Here is a 23,625-nt window from a genome sequence, read left to right on the forward strand (position 1 = left end):
GTACGAAATCACATGACAGGAAATCCTTGAACATTGTATATATAGCGCGATAAAACAAAAACACTGTGTTTATACAATGTATCCAAATATAGATTATCTTCTATATACATTCATGGTATCATCGAGTCGAGCTATTTTGGATTTTGTTTTCATTTCAAGCAACAAAAAAAAAGCAAAATGTTGACAAAAAAAAATTTTATAATCCGCTTTTAATAGTTATTATTATTACGTTCAAGCATTATTATTATGTTTGTTAATTAAATCGAAATTGACGACAAACAAACGATAACAACCAAAACACCAACCAAAAAAATTGAAAAAGAAATGAATTGATTGGCGACAACATCGTAGTAGACCAAAAATCATCATCATCCTCATTGTTTTTCAAAATCGATTTTTTTTCTCGCGATAAAATAATTGATTCGACAAACACTGAAAAATTGAATAAAGAAGAAGAAATTATGTCTCGGTCATCATATAAACCGAGGGCATATTTTTCATCCATAATTTTGTTTTTGTTGTTTTTTCTTGTTTCGTTAACATTTGTCAATAGTATACATGTACAAGGAATATGGTCACCATCATCAACTTTGTTCAAAGTGAGGATTATTATCTTCTTTTGTTGTTGAATGACTTTTTCTGATTGATTGATTTATTTTTCCACGAATTTTAGGTGATAACTAGATTTGGTTTTCAACGTACCGATCCAAATCATCGATTAGAAACAAGTGGATATATATTTGGAAACATAACCCTATTGAATCATCAATCAAATAGAATATTTACGTCATCCAATAATAATAGTGAAAATCATCAACAATCAAAACAAAATCCTATCTATAATTCTGGTGTATTATTATTTGCTAATCGTACTCTATTCAAACATATTTATAATATCTATCTAAAAACAAAAAATATTCAACCAAATTGTAATCAAACTTCAAATGATTTAGGTTCGAAATTTTGTTCAGATATTTTCAATGTTATTCAACCGAAAAATTCCAGAAAAAAAATTTGTCATAATTCAACATCAAACGATAATGATGATGATGATAATGAATATTTTCGTTATATACCATGCCCCATAAATGGTACCTGTGATAATCAATGTCAAAATTTAAATATACCAAATTATCAATTAGCATTTATGATTGATGGACAAAAAGATGCTAGTTTTTGGTATCTAATATTATTACCATGCAAACGTAAATATCAAAAAAATCAAACATCATTTCAATGGACAATGGAAACAAATGAAAAAATATTATTATCATATAATTTATGGATTGTAAATGGTCATCCAGATAATCGTATATCATCCGCACGTTTAATCGATTCGGATTATCAATTTTCCTATGAACAACAAAATTTTTGGTTTTTCATATTACTTGATTTAGGTTATATAATATTGATTATAATGCAAATTTATGCATTAACCGGACAGAAAATGATGAAAAATTTAAATTATTTATTTACAATTTCATTATTATTACATTCATTATCATATTTTTTCATTTGTTTACATAAAATTGTATTCGCTGAAAATGGTGAAGGTTTTGAAACATTATTTACTATTGCTGAAGTGTTGAAAATTATGTCTATTGTAAGTGTGTTGTTGTTGTTGATGTTTTGTTTTGTAATTTTGTAATTTTTTTTCTTTAACCCCCTTTATAGGCCTTATTAATGTTATTCGTATTGATCATTGCAAAAGGATGGCCATTTACAAAACCAGAAACATTTTCCAAAACAATATTATTAATAATGGCTACAATTTATATTGTTATAAATATTTTATTATTTATTTGGATGAAACAATCATTAAATATGATTGAAGAAGTTGATGAATTTCATACGGCACCCGGTTGGATAAGTATTGGTTTTCGTATAATATTAATGTTATGGTTTATATATGAATTACGACATACAATGATGTTAGAACAAGATTCAAGACGTTTAAAATTTTATCTGCATTTTGGTGCCGGTATGTTAGTTTGGTTTGTACATTTACCATTAGTTGCTATTGTTGCCATACATATTGATCTTATGTGGCGTTGTAAAATTATTACAGGTAAATTTTTGTGATTTTCTGGCTAAAAAACAATAATTTTCTTTTCATTGATTTTTATTCATTTCATTCAAGGATTTTCCGCAACTGCAGATTTTCTAGCATTCGCTATATTGACAAGAATAATGTGGACAACAAATAATAAACAATTTTTAATACCCGATACGGATATTTATAATGAAGAATTAGAATATTATTCGGATGATAATTGTTCTTATATTCAGCAACAACAACAACAACAACAACATGATGAAACATTTAAATTTTCAAATGCAAATTTTAAACATTCATCAAAACATTTTCAATATGATAATCATCATAATGTTTGTGATAATACAATACCAATAACAACATTACCATCAACAATAACAACAACAATTACATCATCACCAATAACATCATCACCAATTATAAGAACATAATTTAAATAATTATAATTATAATGATAATATAGATTTAATAAATTGAATTATATTTATTGTAAATTATTTATTTTTTTAAAAAAATAAATTATAATGGAAAGAAGTAATAATACAATCATTTTTTGTTGTTTTGTTTTTTATTCCTAAGCTTGACTAAATGTTTTTTTTAAAAATTAACAAGTTTTTTTTCAATTAAAAAAAGAGATTAACATTTGGAGAGATTATTTTTCACCATCTATATTTTGAAATTCTGGTCGTTTTTGTTTTTCATATTCCAACATACAATCCCTTAATTCATTTACTAAATGTTGACATTTTCGCCAATCTTTATGTTCATACATACATTCCTAAATGTTTTGAATGAAAAAACTCGTTATTATTATTTTTGGGTAATTTCAAACATTTCACATAAATAAAATACCTGTAAAGAAATGTGTGTCTTTTTACAACCAGTACGATCAAGCATTTCTTCGATTGGATCTTTTTCCTCTGTATTTGTATCCGCAAGAACCGGTGAACTCATTTTTGTTTTGGCGAAAATAATTTTGTTGAAACAAACACGAAAAAACGAAAAAAATTTTAAATGCAAAATTTTCACATGTTATCCCGAAGCCTAATCATAATGTACGTACATTTTTGGCGAGAAAAAAAAACATTCGATCGATGATGATTTGGTGATTATAATTTATTATTTTGTAATTTTCTTCAAAACGAAAATAAAATGCGATCCGTATCGGAAAATCCATCATTAATCTATGGATTAGATCATGAATGTCGTGCATTATGTTCACAATATAGTGAACATCTTCCATCAAGATTTTTTGTCGGTACACAATCATTAAAATCGAATGAAAATTATGTTCATTTATTGGAATATATTGAAGAAAGTAATTCATTATTAAAAGCTGTATTTCGTCATAGTTATGGTGAAATATGGCATATGATTTCATTTTCAAAACAACCACAAAATTTATTAACATGTTATTCATCATTATCGGAAACGAATAAAATTATCAATTGTTTTACATTATGGCATATACCTATTGATATTACTGAAAATCTAAATGAAAATGAAAATGCCGTCGTATTGGAATTGGAAAAATATCATACATTTGATCGGGAAAAATTTGATGAAAATTTTGGTCGTATTGCTCGTCTAAAACCAGATGATGAAAATGAATTAATATTATGTTTGGAAAGTAAATTAGCTTATATTGATTTGGAAACACAACAACTTAAACGTTATATAACTATTGATAATCCTGGTGGTAATAATAAAACAATGCATTCGAATCGTTTATCCAAAATATCCACCTGTAATTGGAGTCCACATTTTAATTCAAATATTGTAACTATTGTTTGTAATAATAATATTTATGCAAAAGATTTACGAATATCATCATCGAATGCTAATAATAATAATGTATGGCAAATAACACAAGCTCATAGTCAAATGATACGTGATATGGATTTTAATCCAAATTCACAACATTATCTAGCAACTGGTGGTGATGATTGTCAAGTGAAATTTTGGGATATTCGTGATACAACAAAACCAATATTGAAAATGTTACATCATACACATTGGGTTTGGTCCGTTCGGTATAATTCATTTCATGATCATTTAGTATTATCATCAAGTAGTGATGGTAATGTTAATCTATTACGTATATCATCAATTGCATCACAACCATATGGACAATTAATTGAACAAGAAGATTTATTAGATAAAGAAGAAGATTTTAATATAAAACGTTTATTAATTTCATCGAATCAACAATCAAATCAAAATCCAAATAATAATCAAAATGATGATGGTTTAATTAAAAAATTTGAAGATCATGCTGATAGTGTTTATTCAATTGAATGGTCACCAAATGATCCATGGATTTTTGCATCATTAAGCTATGATGGACGTTTAATTATAAACAAAGTACCTGATGAAGAAAAAATGAATATTTTTGTTTAACGATAACAACAGTAAACATACATACCATATTGAAATGGTTACCATGGTGATTGAATTGTTTTTTTCCATTTCTATTTGGGATCTCTGGTCATTTTGCCGAATCATATTGAGGAAATTTTCCAAGATGACAATCATAGCAAAAACATCGTTCAATTTTATTCTTATTTTAACCATATTTCATTCAATTATTCAATCAATCATTTTTGTCTATAAAGGTTTGTTTTTAATTGCTTCCAAAATTATCTCATTTTGATTGTTTGTTTTTTCTTTCTCCTTTCTATAAATATCTAAAGCATCAGTATTTGTTTATCGTCAAACATTATTTTGGTTGGAAATTTCGTTATTCATTTCAATATTAATAACTGAATTTAATCTATTATCATTATATCAACAACAATCATCAATACTGTCATTGATTTTATATTGTCTAAATTTAATATTAAATATTTTATATTCATTACTATGGCAACAATATCTACTTTTGTTTGAATATATTCTATTAATTATTGTTTCAACGTTGAAATTCTTATTATTTTCGGCGCTGATATTTTTATAAGTAAATTTTTTGTAATGAGATTCACGGGCGAAAAGATGTTTCAAACACACACAATTAATTATAGACCGCAAGGATTTTTCAAAATAATTTTTACTGAAAATTACAACGATTTATAATGATAATGAACGATGATAATGATGGAAATGGAAGAAGAAAAAAAAATGTTATAAATAAATGAATTTTTAAAATTTTTTTAAAATAAAAATTTTTTGATAATGAAGAGAGAGAGAGAGAGAGAGAAAAAAAATAACAACAATTCTACAATCGCGTATTAAATATTTTCAAATTACAAACTTTTCAACAAGATTTTTGTTTTTATAAATAAAAAAACAACAACAACAACGAACATTAACATTATAATTTTTTTGATAAAAATTTTTAACAAGAAAAAATAATTATAATTATAAACGACGACGACAACGACAAATCGATTGAATCCAAAATATATTTATATATATAGTAAATTTATAAGGCCAAAATGTTTCTCGTTTGTTTTTATAAGTTTGTAAAATTCTGTATTCTATTCAACAACAACAACAACAAAATAAAGAATTCCAGATTATCTGACTGACTGACTGACTGACTGACAAAACAAAATAAAACAGAATTGAATGAATTTTAATTAAATATTATTATTATTATTTTCAACGAAAGTAAAACCTTTTTCATGTTGTTGGTTGGTTGGTTGGTAAAGTTTTCTACTGAATTTCAAGGCTAAAAACTAAAAAAAAAGTTGAAAAGGTATACTAAGCGATTAATGGTAGAAATAAATAAATTGAAATTGGATTGGGCGGAGATTGAAAAACAACAACAAAGTCATCAACAGAAAAGAATCCGATTATTTTAAAGAAAAGAAAAAAGATTAGATATAGAGAGAAACTGAATGGGAAAAAAAATTGTTTGGAAAATTGAAAAAAAAATAAACATTATGGACAATTTAGGAGAAAAAAACAAAGAAGAGTTCATTGAGTAATTTTGAAGAAAAGAAGATTCGCAAATTGCACACATACAAAAAAGAAAGAAAAAGTTTAAAATTGTCTCTCTAAAATTTGGACAAAGAAAGAACCGGAAAAAAGAAAGAAAGAATAAACTAATTTTCAAAAAAAAGAAGAAGTAAATAAATAGGATAAAGTTTTGGTTTTGTTCTCTCTGTTTCAAAAAAAAAATAGTAATGATAATGAATGTTATTCAATGAATGAATGAATATTTACATGAAAAATCGATAATTGTCGATGTCGTTTTTTGTTTGTTTTTGTTATTTCTCACTCTGTTGTTTCAGTTTAGTTTTCTTTGTTTGGCAAGTTGATAGGGCGTTTTTTGTGTGTTTTATCTGTTTGAAGATTGAAATTTCACTTGGTTGTTTTGTTTTGTTTTGTTTTCACAATGAAATTGGCATTTACAAAATTGAATTCAAAAAAAACAATGAAAAAAAAATTAAATGATTTGGCATTATCTTCGCAAGGAACAAAAATGATGATGACCATACAATACACACAATCCACATACGCACACATTCGTACAATAAATTTCTTTCTTTTTTTTGACTACAGCCAGATTGGTCGACTTGAAATAAAAAATTTTTTGAAATAAAATCGATAACCATCATCTAATTTTCAATAGCAAAAAAAACTTTGACAAAATCTTTATCATATACAATCCATGATCGAATGTTGTCCACTATATCCCGTAGTTTGATTTTAATCCGCCGTTTCAATAACAGTAGTCTTCTTGATATATTGGATGTGTTTTAGTCTTTGAAATTGAAAATAAATTTTGATTTCGTTTTTTTTTCATCTAGAAACCCGGAATAACTTCATATGCTTCTAAACATGACATTAGAATATAGAATAACCAAATGCCGACAAATAATATTGTTGTCAATGTTTTTGAAATAAGTGGTCCACCGAGCTCACCACCAGCTCTTCTTCGTATCATTAATATTAGGCAACAGAATGCAGCTGATACACAGAATAATGTAACCGAATATGCTAAACTACCCGGATCAATACGAAATTCTGTTCCTCTATATGCATTAACAAATGCAGCCAATGTCCATGCAATACCAATGCCAAGAAAAACATTGACAGCATTACTACCAGTAACATTACCGATTGATGAATCGGCATATTTATCATTTTGAGCAGCAACTTTACTGGCAAATGTATCTAATTATATTTTGGATACCAAAAACAAAAAAAAAGATTCATTAATAAATGTCATCTTTTTTCCAGATATTAAATAGACTAAACATACCTGGAACACTAGTTCCTAATGCTACAAATGAAATAGCTGTAACAGTATCTTTAATTCCACTTGTACAGCCAAAATGTGATGCAAAATCACCAATAAATGCTGTTAAAATTCCAATTACCAGAATCGAACAAACAAAACATAGCCATCCATTCATATAATCTTTAAATATTTGATGAAAAAAAAATTAATCAAAAAAAAATTGAATTTTAATAATGGTAATATTAACCTGTTGGCGGTACGAATGCAAATAATAATTTCCAAAATAATGTGAAAAAATGCATCACATAATCGGAACAGGATGGCATCTTTTCTTCATCATCATCATCATCTCCTGATGAGAAAAAAAAATATATTTCTCATTATTTTTTTTTCATTCCAATTTCAAATGGAATAAATTAATCAACAAAAACAAACCTGCCGAAACGGTAATTGCTTCAATAAATTGTTCTTTCCATGATGATGATCCAATTGTTATGCTTGTATTTGCTTTTGAAATAAGTTTATCAACCATACTCTATATCGAATTTTCCAAACCATATAAAACAAAAAACAAAATTGATTAGATCGAAACAAAAAACAAAAACACAAACAGATCCTACCTTGAATTCTTTACTTTCACGAATACAAACTTGACATTTATAAAGTTCACCTAATTTTGGTTTACCTAATAATGCAATTTCATCAGCATCGGCTGCTGTTTGTGCTTCACGATTATCATTATTATTTGTATTTAAATCTTTATTTTGGGAAGTAAAAAAAAAAATTAATGTTATTTTTCATCAATGACAACAAAAAGAAAGAGATACCTTCTTCACGAATTGGTTCACCAAGTTCAACATAGAAAATTACATCTTTTTCATAGCTTTCATTGTCCATAATGTTGATTGGAATATATTGTCTATTTTCGAAAGAGGATTGGAGAAAATGATATAAATGATTGATCGATTAATTAAAAACTAATAACAAAACAAAATATAAAAATGAAATTATGATTATGATTGATTAATACTAACGATGTTTGATTATCTTCAAATATAATATGGCCAGATGTTTGTATAAAATCATTACCACCTTTTGCTGTTCCTTCAATTGTTTTATATGGTAAAATAACTTTTCCTCTTGCACCACTATAACGGCTAACTTCTAAATGATATTCACCAACTGATTCAGATATTTCATATTGTCCTTCCGAAAATGAAAATACACCCGAATGATCATCATCTAATATCATAACTGTTGCAACGGCTGGTGTACTTAGCTGTAATTTTGGTAAATTTTGATTCGAACTAATACCACCACCAGTACCACCAGCCCCACCACTAACACTACCACTTTGATTGATACCATTTAAATTATCATGGCTTAAAAATCTTGGATTACTCAGTATAACATAAAAATGTTCATCTTCTTCAAATACATCATCATCAATTACGGTTATATAAATCTGAAAATTTTGGATGGAAAAAATGATTGAAAAATTAGTTTTTGACAAACAGAATTTGAAATGAAATAAAAAAAATCCAATTAAACAAACCTGTTTATGTGCTTCACCACTACGAAAAATAAGTGTACCCTCAACAGCTTCATAATCGGAACCAGCATTTGCTGTACCATCTTCAGTTTTAAAATCAACACAAATTGAATGATTAATATCACCTTCACGTGAAACGGTTACAGCAAATTCACCAACATTTTCCATTACTGTATAATGACCTGGATCAAAAAATACTTTGATTGTATTATCATATTTTTTTGTTGATTTTTTTATCTCTTTTTTCTTTTCAACACGTCGTTTGCTTAGAACATTTCCACCGGTTAATTTTCTTGTTGCCTTTTGAAAAAAAATTATTACATTGAAACACAAAATTGTTACAAAATCAAAATTAGAAAAAAAAACTTACTTGTAAACGATAAAATGCTCTACTTTTTGGACCACGATTCATAATTTCATTTCTTGCTAAAACTTCAATTTCATTCATTGATGCTGATGGATGTTTTTTTCTTATTTCACGTAATACTTGCATATATTCTTGTCGATGTTCTTCAAATTCTCTTGTTTCATCATCAATTTCTTCAAATGTTTTAAAAACACCATTATTATTATCATTTAAATGATGATTATGTATTTTAGTTGTTTGTGATAATTCTAAATCTTCACCTTCAGTACCAACAATCATACCACGTTTATTCATACGATATTTTTTTGATAAATATTTATAAACTAAAAGACGACGATCAGCAATATATGCAGTCAATACTGTTGCTGGAAACATCATAAATGTAACTAAACCTTCCCAAATTTCAATCACTCCATATGATGACCATGTTAATATTAAACAAAGCCAAATATAGGCAAAAACACTCCATATCATTGTAACAAAAAATACACGTAAATGTTTTATTTTTTTATATTCACCATTTGGTATAACCGATACACAAATACCAATTATAACAAACATATTGAATGCTGCACTACCGACAATAGTACCGGGTCCAAGTTCACCGGCTTGATAATCTTGAGCATAAACTTCAATAATTGAAAGTAAAATTTCCGGTGCAGATGAACCTAATGCCATTAATGTTAAATTGGAAACAGTCTCATTCCAAATACGAACACTGATTATTTGTGGTTCACGATTTGGTTTTTTAATTGTAATTTGTTTTTCTTGTGATGTTATAACTTCAATTGCAGCCATAAATTTATCGGCAACAATCGATACACCAACAAACATATAAACAAGTATAACAAAATAAATAACACCACGAGCAATAATATCACCTAATGCTAAATTTGTTGTTGGTTCCCATACTGGGATAATTAGTCCAGGTGAACAACGTATTGTACCTGGTTCTAATTCTATTTCATCACTAATATTTTTATTACGACGGCCAAATACATGACCAATTAATTGGCAGTTAATTATAATAACGATAATGATTAAATATTTTACAAATGATAATTTGATTAGATTTTCCATAATTTTCTTCTTTTTCTTTTCTGCAAAAAATATGAAAATATAATGATGAAAGAAAGTTTTAGCACTTAAATAGGATGATGATGATGATGATAATGAATTTTGAGAATTTTTCGAAAAGATTTTGCAACCAAACAAAATGAAATTTGATTCGAAATGCTGGTGATGGTGAAAAAAGAAAAAAGAAAAACGAAAAATCTTGTTATTTGACCGGTTGTTGTTGATTATCGTTGTTCATCATTTTTCATGTTTTCTCTTGTGTTGAATTGAAAAAAAATTCTGAAATTCGATATTCCGATAATCGATATAATCGATGTTTGTTTTGTTTTGTCGTTATTATTTTTGACACAGTGGATGATTTGTGTTAGAAAATTTTACTGTATCGATATTTTTCTGGCCACATTGTTTTCAATCAACCATGATTTGATGTGTGTGTGTGTGTGATGTATGTGAACATCGATGATGATGATGATGAAAATTTATTAAATAATCAACAAAAATATCCGCATCATTTTTTTTTGTTTTGTTTTTGTTTCATTCATAATTCCTATATTCTGAATTAGAAATGAATATAAAATAGATTTTTCCAATCATTTTTTATTCTTGATAAGTGAATTCTTTTCCCGAACAAACAGAAACAAAGCAAACGAAAGATTCTATTCGGGCAATGTTTGTCTTGAATAAAGTGATTTTTATTATTATTATTATAACCAAGAATATACAGTAGAGAGACAATATGGTTACAAACGACTAATAATAATGATGATGATGATGATGATAATATGGAGGCAACACAGCGAGAAAAAAAAATCTCTTAGAAAACAAACATTGATGGCATGTGTGTAAAGTGTTTCTTCTTCGCAAACACACACACACACAGACAAACAGAATCTTCAAAGAAGAAAATAAAATAGAGATGTAAAAGAGAGGCGAATATATACTGAATAACGACTAAATTACAGGCGAAGAAGAAGAATTTTTCTTTGAATTTTTTTCGGCAAAAAACCGAAAAGCAAAAAAACAATGCGAAAAATATGCGAAAATAAAATGATTTTTGATGAGGAATGTTGTTTGAATAAAACAAAATGAATGAAAAAAAACGGATGCGGTGGATTTAAGTTGGTGGTGATAATTATATTACCATTTCGTAAAAGTGATGATAATACACTATGATGATGATGATAATGTTAATAATAATGATAATAATGGTGATAATACACGGCGACAAATATATCTCAACAATTGATTGAATTCAAATTGAATTAAAATTGATGATAATAAAAGTTTTCTCTGTTGTTGTTGTTGTTTTTTACATTGATGCAAAGTAAGAAGAAAATCAATTTTTTAATAAAGTCATAAAAACTTTACAAAATTTTTATAGACTTTTTCATTCATCCGACCAAAAAACTTTTTGAAGATTTTGATTTGATTAAAATAAAAACAAAACAAAACCAAACAACAATGCCAATGATGATGACATTTATTTATTGTTTTAAAGTTTTATTGATGTTTTTCTTCTTCTTCTTATTCTGCTTTTGGCTTCTTTTTTAACATTTGATTTAAAATTCAAAATTCTTCGTTGAATTCTTTTTCAGTTTTGGTTGAAAAAAGGGTATAATATCATATCATATCAGTGAAAACAACAATACAAATTTTATGATTGAAAAAAAAACTTTTTCATAAAGAATAGAGAATAAAACAGTGAAAGCGATAGAGAGAATGAAAGACTTAGTAAGTTGAAGAAGAAGAAGAAGAAGAATATATCTACAGCAGTAAATAAGAATTTATTTTTTTTTTCTACAATCACATTGAAGTGATGCCAATTCTTTCAAACAAAAAACGAGAAAAAAATATTTTTAATTATAAATTCATACAGCGAGAGAGAGAAATGATTCTCTATGTGTGAATTGGAGAATAGAGAATCAAGAATAATAATATTTTTTTCCGTTGTTGTTGTTGTCGAAATTCAAATTCTAACCATATTTTTTTCTGGTTTTTGTTATTTTATTCCATGATGATGATTCGGATTCCGATTCCATTTCAATTTCTAATTTCAATAGGTGTTGATTGAATCAAAATGAAAAAATCATTTTGATTTATACACACCAAACACCAAACACATGCTTATCATCATCATCATTGGTAGACACCACATGATTTTTTTTTCTTATTCTTCTTGGTCGGTTGGTTGGTTGTTATTATTATTATGCAAACATTTGATTATTAATGAAGATTTTTCACAGAATTCAGAATCGATGATGATGATGATGATGATGAAAACAAAACAGACAATGTTATTTTTTTTCTTCGAATGAATAATGATTCAGATGAAGAAAAAAAATCAATGATTTGAAGTGATGTTATTGTTGATTTGATTTGATTTGATGAGGATGATATCGGATGAATTCTTGTTGTTGTTGTTGTTATCATTGAAGAAATTGAAAATAAAGATGGATATGTAAATTGTTATTCAAATGGTCATCATTATGATAAACATTCAGGAAGAAAAACAAAACACATTTTCAATGAAATGAAAGAAAAGAATTCAAAGAAAATGATGATGATGACAATCATGAATATCAAACAAACGATATGGCTAGTTGAATACAAACACCCGATCATAAAAGAAAAGAAAAAATTTATTCAAGAATCACTTTCTCTCATCAATTCAACATTCAACATTCAATTCAAGAATTGACATGGTCTAGTAATAACAAACAAACAGAAAAAACGAATGTTGATGATGATGATGATGAGAAAGCGACAACAACAAGAATTCTGCTGAAAAAAAAGTCACTGAATAAATGAATCAGAAATTGTTTTAAACAAATTTTTCTCTTGTTGTTTTTCACTGACAACAACAACAACGAGAAAAAAAATTTACCCAGTTTCGTTGTTCGACTTTTGATCGTTTTTTTCGTTGTTTTGCAACAAAAAACAAAACGATAAAAGAATTGTGAAATGAAACGAGAAACACAAACGACAACAGAATTTAACTGATGAAACCAAAAAATTGTCGTAGTGTACCACCACCACCACCACGACCATCATCATTAGAATTGGTAATTCACAAAAATGAAAAACTTTTCACTCTCTCTCACTCTCCAACATTCTTCTTTTCTTTTTCCACACAAACAAACACACACACACACACACTTATATATTTATCATCACCCAAAATATGATGATGATGATGAGAATGAAATGAGATGAGATGAGTGTGGTATAGTGTGTAGTGTGTGTTTGTTTTCACTGAGAATTATATTCTTTTACCAAGAATATCATTATACATTTGGTTAGTCATAGAGTGAGAGAGTGAGAGAGAGAGTTAGCAGAGAATTGCAAGAATCACAAGAATGATTATTGAAATGACATGCGCCACAGAATTTCATTTTGGTTTTGTGTTCACTTTCTTCATTACCATTTTTTTTTGAGCACAGAATAATATATTCTACCAATTGATATGGGTCTTCACACACACACACAAACACACACATGCAGAGAACAGAATCAAGCCAAAAAAACATTGAAAACATTTAAGTGTAAGGAAGTAGAAGAATCAAGATCAGAATGACAAACAAACGAACAAACGGAAAAAAATACCACACACAAACACAGAGAGATAGATTACATTTAATCATAAAAATTCTTCTTTTGTTGTTGAAGGGGAGTTGCAACTATTTTAACTTGAATGTTGCTGTTGTGTTCTGTATGTTTGTAGCAGAATTTTTTTTTTTCGATTCTAACCAACAAAAAAAAAGAATTTAGCTTATTGTGACAAGAATATACAACAAAACGAAAATATTCTGTACACAAATTCTTTCTCTGTTTTTGTCAATGAAAAAAAAAGAAAAATAAAAACCAATTCGGTTGACACTTTTGATTACATTGGATATGATGATGTTGTTTTTGTTGTTGTTTTTTTTTTGCTGTTTTCCATGTAGCCATATGGACGATTGTTTTGACCGAAACAGAACCAAAAATGTTTCATTTTCTAATCCAGAACAGCAACAACAACAACAACGAAAATATATTATTATTATTTCAATGGCGTTTTATCCTGCTATAAAATTTATAGAAAATGTCATAGATCTGGACAATGATGATGATGATTGTGATGATTGTGATGAAAATTTAATAATAAAAAAAAAAATCTATTTTTCTAATTGAAAACAAACGAAGAAGAAGAAAAAGAAGAAGAACAATTTCCTTTATTGAAACAACAACAACGAAAACAACGAAAAACGTCAAAATGTCATGTTTTAAAGATGAAATGAAATGAAATTTTAAAAAATTAAAAAACCAAAAACATTCGAACGTTTTCAAAACATTCGAATGTTTCGAAACGTTCGAATTTTTGTAATTTTGTTTATGTTCATAGATGACGTTCTTGACAACAACAAAAAAAAATTCTTTGTTTCCGGAATTTGAAGAAAAAAAATTTGTTTTTTTCAAAATTCTTTGCACATATTTTTTAGTTGAATTTTAATTAATTTTTTCTTCTTTTTCGAAGAAGAAACGAAAGAAAAACAAACAAACAAACATATTTAAAAGCTTTTATCTTAAATTATTCATCATTTCAAAAACATAAAAATGATTTTGATTTTAATGATGATACAATGTCCATCAATCAATCTAACCATCCATCTATTTCAATCATAAAATTCATTGTTTTTGACTCGAAAGTTTTTTCAAAAAGAAAAATAATTTTTATTTCAATTTCAATTATTATCCACCGGACAAAGAAAGAATGAAAAATATACAAAAATCAGGGTCATTCATAAATGAGATAAAACGATGATGAATAAATATACAAAGATTTGGTTTTTTTTAGGTAAAATTTGAAAAAAAAATTTAGACAAGAATTTTATTTAGGACAAACAACTGAATTGCATCCATTCGTTGTTGTTGTTGTTAATGTTGTTGCTGTTAATGATGATGAATCGCCATTATGATGATGATGATGATTTAAATTATTTAGATTAGTTTTTGTATCCGATTTCATTTCGAATGTCTATTTAAAAAAAAAATTACAAAATTTTTTACAAAAAAATGAAGACAAGTCACGTGATCATCATTATACCTTATAAGTAGGATTATCATATGCTGCTTCGGAAATACAAACACGAGTAATAGCCGCTGTCGAATGACGACGTAAACAAATACAGGTTATGATGAAAAATATTGTACCAGCAGTAAACATAAATATCGATAATATTGTCAAACCAAATAGATACCGAGATGTTGATGAAACATTCATCAACGATGATGCCGCACCACCACCACCATTTTTATCTGTTTTTAATTGGGCGAGAGAGAGGGAGAAGGAGATTAAAAAGTTTGAAATCAGGTTTTCAAACCAACTGACAGCAAGCAAGTGATTGTGTCAAGTGTATATCTTTTACCTTTAAAAAGATTTGAATCAAAATTAGTAATAAGGTCAATAGTATTGGATGTAATTATTTGACCATTGGTTAAATATAAATCGATCCATAATTTATATCTGTCAAAGGGTGACAAAATGATGTCGATGAAATGATGAAATGAAGAAATTAATCAAAAAAATCAAAAAAATCAAATTAAACACTGAAAGCATACCTTGTATTTGGTAAAAGATTTGAAAATGATATTTTTCCATTTTCATTATTATCATCATCAATATTAACAAAATGATAAAATGTATCCATAGTTTTAATATTTTGATAATGAATACGGCCAACATTAATAAATTTATTTAATGGTTTTGGTAAATTTTTCAGTTCAATATTAATATGACCATTATCGATTGAAACATCATCGGGTAAAATATGAAAATTAAAATCAAAATCAATACCCGATGTTGATGATGGTGGTGATGGTGTTTCAATCAAAATCGGTTTCGATGATATTATATTTGCATTAATTTGATCGATTGATTGAAATTGTAGATCAATTAGATACGGTGTTTCGGGTTCTAATTTATTTATAACATAAAATGTTATATCACGATGTAATATTTGGCTACTAAGCCAAATATTATCGTCATTATTTCTGTCATATAATGATGATGTTTGAGCTTGTGTTTGAGCAGTTTTCCTATATCGAACCTGTAAACCATCAATAAATTTTCTTTCCTGCGGTGTAAATGGACGCCATTCAATTCTCAATGAATTATGATCAATAATTGTTGCTGTTAAATTCATATCCAACATAATTACAGGTGGTAATGTACTTGTTGTTGTTGTTGTTGTTGTCGATGTTATCATCGATGATCGTGGTAATGGTGGTAGGAAAATTTTATAAATTTCACTTATCGGACCAGTTTTCAATGATTCAATAAGAATTTCAATTTGTAAAAAATAATTTGTATTCGGTTGCAGATTACCTAAATGATATTCAATATTTGGTATATCGAATAAACGTTTTGGTCGGGCAAATTTCTGTATATTCCATTTATTTCTTGGTATATTTATATCGGTTGTATAATGTACTTCAGCATGTCCCAATAAACCAACATAAATGGATGGTATTGTAAAACGAATCCTTGCTGATGTAGCATTTATAGCAACAATATCCAAATGATCTAAATCATCACCATATTTACCGGTATTATTACAAATAACATATGGACACATTATTACATCTTTTGGTGTAATAACTGTTGGCGTTCGACATTCAGCTGTTGGTTCCAAAAATCTTTCCGTAATTGGTTGACATAAACCAGGATCACATAAAACATGTAGAATTCCATTGGTTATTTTACATTGACAACGACGATGTATTTCCGTTTGATTATCATCCCAATATTCACCCAATTTATAAATTTTATCATTATATGAACATTTTCCATCTAAAACATGAGTTTTTTTCGTTAAAATTAATGAAAATCATGATAAATCAATTAAAAAAACTTACAAATTTTATCATCATGATTATATTGTTCACGACATTGCCAATGAATACAACAATCATCACCGGGTAAATGACCACGAAATGTTAATGATTTTGGACATGGTAAACCTAATGGTGGTTCATCCGGTACATCTGGACAAATATTCCGACATCGAACCATACCCGTATCACATATACAACGTTTATGACATGGTAATAATTCTTGTGGTATTGTTTGATAATTTGCAAAACGAATACCAGCATATGAACATGAACCATCTAAAGTGGAAATAGTATCGATAAAAAACAACAGAATTTTCAACTTTAAATTCAAAGAATTCAGTCAAACTTACCATTTTTACATTTCGGTTCGGGGCAACAATTCGGTGGCCGTGGAACGAATAACGGATCAATTTCCCATTCCAAACATTTGGTTGTATGTGGACCAAAATTATGTTCACATTGAATCGAATGACAATCAAGTGTACGATTAATGTTACATAAACAAATTGCACGACAACTATCATAAAATTCTTCACCAATTCCGATTTTATTACCTTTAAATTCACAATAATTTTGATTGTTTTTGATTGTAGGTAGCAAAACATTTGTTAGATTTGGCATATCCAGTGCTAAATTGATTGATTGATAAAAGATAATGTTTGAATGAAACAAACAAACCGAAAAAATACTTACGATTAATATTATTTTCACAAACAACATAAGGACAAACACATGGATCATTTGTTTGTATTAATTTTGGACTTGGACAATCATCATTTGGTTTAAGTATTGATGGTAATATTTCTGGACAATGGTGATTTTTACATTTAATTTCCGTAACATTATTCAATTTATTAAACATGCATGTACAGGTTTTTTCCATACAACCATCACCATTAGTCCATTGATCACCGATTCGATAATGTTTACCATTTTCATATAAACATCCATCAGTTATCGATTGTATCGATGGTTGTTGTTCATTATTATTACTATCACATATTGGTATCGTACAACAAGAATCATCCGGTGATTGTATCATATGACAATTTTCCAAACCAATCAAATCAACAAATATTGGACAACGTTCAATACAATCACGTATACCACCTTCTTTACAAATACATTTAAATTCACAATCACCATCATAGAATATTTCACCAACTTGTATAATATCACTACCATGAAAACAACCTTTAAATGTATGATCAATACCATTGGGGAATGTTCTTACAACAACCGTATTACTTTGATATTTTTTCAATTGAAAATAAACTGAATAATCTGTTTCTGGTTGTAAATTTGTAAGTAAAATTTCTTTCGAATCATTTGTTATAATTGTTTGCATTTTTTTCGTTATAATTTCATTTATGATATGTTATATTATCCGATTCGATTGTTTGATTAAATCGTCCAAAATTGATGGTTAAATTATCATCATCATTATCATTATCGTTGTTTAAATTGAACAATAACAAACGAAATTTAATGGCAGTTGAATTTATTGATTCAGCCATTTCGATTAAAAGTTTTGGTTCGGTAATTGTTGAATTATAATCACAAATTGATATTTTACAACAATCAGGATCATCTGGATCTGGACGTAGATGACAATATTGTTCATGATAACCATGATTATTATTATTATCATCAAAACAACGTGGTTGACATTCAATTTGTCCATTTGTTTGACATGAACATTTTAATTCACAACCAATATTGAATGTGTCATTTACATTATATGTTTGATTTGAATGATGACATGTAGTGGAAATATTTTTCGTATCATCCACCGCCGATGAATAATGATAATGATGACAAATTTGTTTTTTACAACAAATTGGATCATAAATATCATCAATAAGATGACAATTTTTCGGTATATTTTGTTCCGAAAGATAATCAATACATTTACGTTTACATTCAATTTCTAATGCTTCCGAACAATGACAAATCGAACAATCATATTCAAATGTTTGTCCAATATGATAGGTTTTATTTTGAAATTGGCATTGATGTTTTCGTTGATTTTTATCACCATCACCATGACCATCATTATAATCAAAATGATGGCAACCATTCATTTTATCATCTTTTTTGTTGTTATAATCGTCACGGCAAATACATCGATAAGCCGATTCTTTTTCAATAAAACGACATTGTGAATTTGGGTCACATTTTAGTGGACAATCATCATTATTATTGGTAGTTTTGACGATGGTCGAATGTTGTTGAGGTTGTTGCGGTTTCGGTTGATGATAATTTATAGGCATCTGACATGATAATAAACCACAATAATTTTTACAACATTTATTTACACCTGTACAATGATAATCATGTTGACATTCATTCATACATGTTGTTGTTGTTGTTTGATTATCATCACTATGACCATCACTAATCAAATTCAATTCGCTGTTGATTGTTGGACAAATTCCAGGTTTACCAACAAATTCAGTTGATTGTGATTCATGTTCCAATAAATATGATTGTGATGATGATGCTAAATGGTTATTTTGTTGATCATCACCTACATTCATACATTGTAAACAACATTTATCATCATCATAATCATTATGATTTGTTGTTACAAATGTACATTTAAGATTAGTTTTTTTTGCTTCATTCACGGATAAATATGGTGATTCACATCTGGTTGAAACAAAATCAAGTAAGGGTAAAGGGTTAATGATAAAAAAAATCAAGAAAGAGTAAAGGGTTAATGAAAAATTCAGGTGTAATCCAGGTGTGTTTTGAAGGTAAGCGTTGAAAAAACAAAAATATAACATACCGTTTACGACAATTAACAATACTATCAATATTACATTGACAAATTTGTTCACAATCATTTGAAATGATTTCATTTAATTCATATGAACGATTATGATAAAAACAACCTTTTTCAGTATTTGTTTCAATAATTTCTGAACATAATATTTGTTTATGATCATTAGAATCATTCCATGTAAATATTTGTATCATATAAGGGGAATTTGGTTTCAAACCAGTTAATGTATAAAATGGTTTACCATTTGATTTTATTATTAACCATTGATTACTATGATGGTGTAAAAAACCATTATTATTATTGATTGGACGATAATGTATTGCATAACCACTATCCAAATCAGGTTTAAAATCATCAAATACAATTGTAATCGATGATGCATTACGATATGTAACTAATACTTTTGGTAATATTTCAGGTAATATATTGGCTATTATAATTATAATTAAAATTACAAATTACAAAGGTGTTTTGAAGGTGATGGTTGATTTTTGATGTTTAATTTGATTTAGAGTATGGGAACAAGGTGAAAATGATAAAAATAACCAAACAACCACCAAACACATATATCATGTTCATTGAACCGAGTGAAAGATGAAAAAAGATAAAAACAGAAAATTATCAAGATCAGAAAAAGAAAAAACAATAGAAAATGAATCAAATGATTGAAATTAGGATAACAACTGAAACATACCTTTGGTAGTGAAGATTGATAATTCTTCACGATGATTACTGATAACTTTTACAATATAATTGGTATTTGGTTTTAATCGTTCCAATCTTGTTTGATAATGTCCATTATTTAGTTCGGTTATATTTGACTAGTTATGTTGAGAAAAAAGAGGTGATAAACAAAGGTGATAACGATAATTGGTTTATGAATTTGTGAATGTTTTAACGATGTGAAAATGGTTTTGGTTAAATGCAAAGCAAAATGCAAAAAGCAAAATGCAAAATGCAAAATGCGATTTTGAAAACTTGAAAAACTTACATTAATTTTATCAAATTGTAATTTTAATGGCTGTGGTACATAATGGGCAAGGTAGATTTCATTATTTATTCTTGCTGGTTTTCGATGATTATTGAATGATTTCCATTCAATTTCAACGGAATCATTTTTTATATGATTAATTTTCAATGATAAACTTCCTACAAAAATCATAACGATAATGATGTTTATTTGATAAAAAACAACAAAATCAAAACGAAAAAACCAGAAAAGAAAAAGAAGGAAAAGAGATCAAAGATTAATCAGTATTTACAGAATGAATGAATACAATGGACTTTTTTGTCCATTTTGGAAAATTGATCTGATTGCCCTAAAGATAATGATGGAAGATGGAAGAAAATAATAATTGATTACCTTCACATAATTTGGATGTTTGATTACAAAATAATTTTAAATAAGGATCACAATGACTATTTACAATCGAATGATTACTACCAGAGGCATTAGTATTCATATTTCGATCAGATGATGATGATGGATTAAGACATGTTTGGCCAGATTTTCTTGCACAAACAAAATCACAATCACATCGATCATTATCATCTTCGTGGTTATGGTGGTCATCGTGGTTATTATTTATTTTTAAAGATGTAAAATAATGGCCACTGATACAATTCGTATTCGGTTCCTGTATAATCAATGATGATAATAAATGGCCACCATTTTTACAACGATGACAATGATTAACTGATGATTTGGACGCTGAAGATTTTGGTGGTGCGGATAATGGTGGGGATTTGGAGAAAAAATTGCGGAGATCAATTGATGATGATAAAGTAGTTGGTGAAGAATCGATTGTTGTTGTTATAGTTGTTGTTGTTGGTGGTGGTGAAAAAATATCAACACTATTCGATTGTTGTATAATATAGAAAATTATACCGAAGATTTTTATCAATTTCATAATTTTGTTTGCCATTTTTGCTTAGTTGGTTATTAGGGTTTTTTGTTGATTGAATTGGAAAACGAAATTTCACTTGAAACAACCACTGTAAATTGAAGAAAAAAAATCAAACAGCTGGGCCACTCAAATGATGGCGATCATCCGATCGGAAATGGTGATTTTCATTTCTTTTGGATTTTCAGATTTTCATGTCTGTTGTGTATGTTTATTGAACAAACTGAACCAAAATTTTCACTTAAACAAAAGAAAGTTTCAATCGATGGACTAAAGAAACACACATTTACAAACATTTGGTCAGAAAAAAAAAATCTTTGGTTTGCAGGCTGGCTGGCTTACACACAACAACATCTGATGAATTTTTTTCTCGAACTGACATTTGTTCACATTGGCAGACACACACACGCAATCCAAAATGGTCAAACAAAAGCTGCACCAAAAAAAAAACTGAATGAATGAAAGGTTCAAACAAAATAAAATGTAGCCAAAAATAAGTCGATCATCATCATCGACGAAAAGACCAAGGTTATACCAATCTGATGATGATGTTGACGATGATTTGTGTTTGTGTTTGGTTGGAGAATTCGACCGTGGTCGCTCTCTTTATTAATCAATTTTCTTCTTCTTTCTTCTTTCTTTCGACAATAACCTTTTTGGAAAGCATAGTTGAACACACACACACACGACCTACCCAATCGGTCTTTCTTTCTTTCTTTCTTTTGATTTTGTTGTTCGGTGTTCGGTGTCAGATGGCCACCAACATGATGATCACCATCATCATATGCCCGATATGTTCAGGTAAGAAGCAGCATTTGGTTCTCTTTTTTTTCGAACAAAATTTTTCTTCTTTTTTCTTCTAAAGATGATGATGGTCTTGAAGAAGTCTCTTGAAGAAGAATACTGAAGAAACACTGTCTAGCAGCAGCAACTATAGTTCATCTTAAAGTTATTCAATGGTCGTTGTCTTCAATGATCGGACAAGATAAACCAGAATGAAGAAAAAGAAGAAAAATGTTGTTACTGTTGATCGTTGAATGAATGGAAAATAAACTAGTTAGTTAGTTACTTGAATGACCATTTTATCTGTTTGTTTGTTTGTTTGGGATGTTTTTGAACCGAAAAAGTTTTTTTCAAACTTTTTTTCGGTATTTTTTCCCTCGATTTTTCTTCTTATCGTTCCATAATTTCAAATCAAATCAAATCGGGAGCGTTGAATTTTTTTTTTAAATGTGACCGATGACTTTCCCCACACACTGCACTGTGGTGGTGGTGAATCCAGTTTTGCTGTTATCAACGAAAACAAACTGACCGACTAACTTAATTTAATCAAAAACGTAAAGTTTCATTGATTTTCACTGTAAATCACCCAAATCAACATAAGTAACAGCAGTCACATGAGCGCACAGGAGTGTTAATGTTGTTGATGAAGAAAATAACCATCTTATTCCGGTGATGATAAGCGATGATAAAAATAACGATATTTGTGTGTGTGTGATGCGGTGCGATGTTACTCTTTTAGGTGATATCAGAAATTTGATCGATGGTAAAAATGTTTTTCGTTTCGTTTTGGTAAAGATTTCTTATCTTAATGATGGAGATAAGCAAAAGAAGAAAAACGATGAAACAAAAATCTAAAGATGCGCAAAAATGATGATGCAAAACGACGAAAATCCTATTTTAAAACATTTAGTTTTTTTTCCTTTTTGAAAATTTTTTAAAAAAATTCAAATTGAACATTGATTGGTCTCGTTTATTGAGTGGACCACTGTTTCTCAAAGAAAAATTATGTAATTTTCTTTTGGAAAAAAACTTTCATT

At 28.0% G+C, this 23,625-nt stretch overlaps 5 protein-coding genes across 14 annotated transcripts; 2 read left to right on the plus strand and 3 right to left on the minus strand.

Moving 5' to 3' along the window:
* The first annotated feature begins 114 nt into the window (after positions 1-114).
* LOC113795549 (uncharacterized) lies at positions 115-2,575 on the plus strand. Its single transcript, XM_027345737.2, has 4 exons — positions 115-599; positions 674-1,603; positions 1,675-2,068; positions 2,141-2,575. The coding sequence occupies exons 1-4, from the start codon at positions 462-464 to the stop codon at positions 2,485-2,487; spliced, it is 1,809 nt and encodes a 602-aa protein (XP_027201538.2). The 5' UTR covers positions 115-461; the 3' UTR covers positions 2,488-2,575.
* On the minus strand, positions 2,517-3,088 carry LOC113795610 (uncharacterized). The gene is made up of 2 exons (XM_027345808.2): positions 2,909-3,088; positions 2,517-2,834 (listed from the first exon to the last, which is right to left on the minus strand). Exons 1-2 carry the CDS (start codon positions 3,008-3,010, stop codon positions 2,709-2,711), a joined length of 228 nt encoding a protein of 75 aa, XP_027201609.2. The 5' UTR covers positions 3,011-3,088; the 3' UTR covers positions 2,517-2,708.
* Positions 3,089-3,116: 28 nt separating this feature from the next.
* Positions 3,117-4,461, plus strand: LOC113795608 (EARP-interacting protein homolog). The gene has a single exon (XM_027345806.2). The coding sequence runs from the start codon at positions 3,209-3,211 to the stop codon at positions 4,454-4,456; it is 1,248 nt and encodes a 415-aa protein (XP_027201607.2). The 5' UTR covers positions 3,117-3,208; the 3' UTR covers positions 4,457-4,461.
* Positions 4,306-11,544, minus strand: LOC113795607 (sodium/calcium exchanger 1-like). Of its 10 annotated transcripts, none has more exons than XR_012846763.1 (12): positions 9,167-11,544; positions 8,800-9,096; positions 8,279-8,709; positions 8,072-8,163; positions 7,865-8,001; positions 7,680-7,779; positions 7,492-7,596; positions 7,266-7,424; positions 6,224-7,177; positions 5,673-5,733; positions 4,482-5,591; positions 4,306-4,424 (listed from the first exon to the last, which is right to left on the minus strand). XR_012846763.1 is itself a non-coding variant. In XM_075822596.1 (9 exons), the coding sequence occupies exons 1-9, from the start codon at positions 10,241-10,243 to the stop codon at positions 6,807-6,809; spliced, it is 2,769 nt and encodes a 922-aa protein (XP_075678711.1). In that variant the 5' UTR covers positions 10,244-11,544; the 3' UTR covers positions 4,306-6,806. The 10 variants fall into 10 exon arrangements, 1 of the variants encoding a protein (XP_075678711.1); XR_012846762.1 differs by having other exon boundaries at positions 4,482-5,595; XR_012846764.1 differs by lacking the exon at positions 5,673-5,733 and having other exon boundaries at positions 4,482-5,105.
* A 3,414-nt stretch (positions 11,545-14,958) lies between these two features.
* Positions 14,959-22,806, minus strand: sas (stranded at second transmembrane protein). Its single transcript, XM_075822611.1, is given in 12 exon segments — positions 14,959-15,254; positions 15,324-15,535; positions 15,646-15,743; positions 15,839-17,069; positions 17,135-17,389; positions 17,464-17,742; positions 17,807-18,485; positions 18,487-19,765; positions 19,905-20,331; positions 20,596-20,722; positions 20,893-21,050; positions 21,265-22,806. Coding segments are annotated over 12 exon segments (5,454 nt in total). The 5' UTR covers positions 21,827-22,806; the 3' UTR covers positions 14,959-15,107.
* Positions 22,807-23,625: the final 819 nt, after the last annotated feature.

Source organism: Dermatophagoides pteronyssinus, unplaced genomic scaffold (genome assembly GCF_027571235.1).
Source record: "Dermatophagoides pteronyssinus isolate colony J.1.1.1.1 unplaced genomic scaffold, Derpt_VIB-CSIC_2022.12 sq0018, whole genome shotgun sequence".
NCBI lineage: Eukaryota > Metazoa > Arthropoda > Arachnida > Sarcoptiformes > Pyroglyphidae > Dermatophagoides > Dermatophagoides pteronyssinus.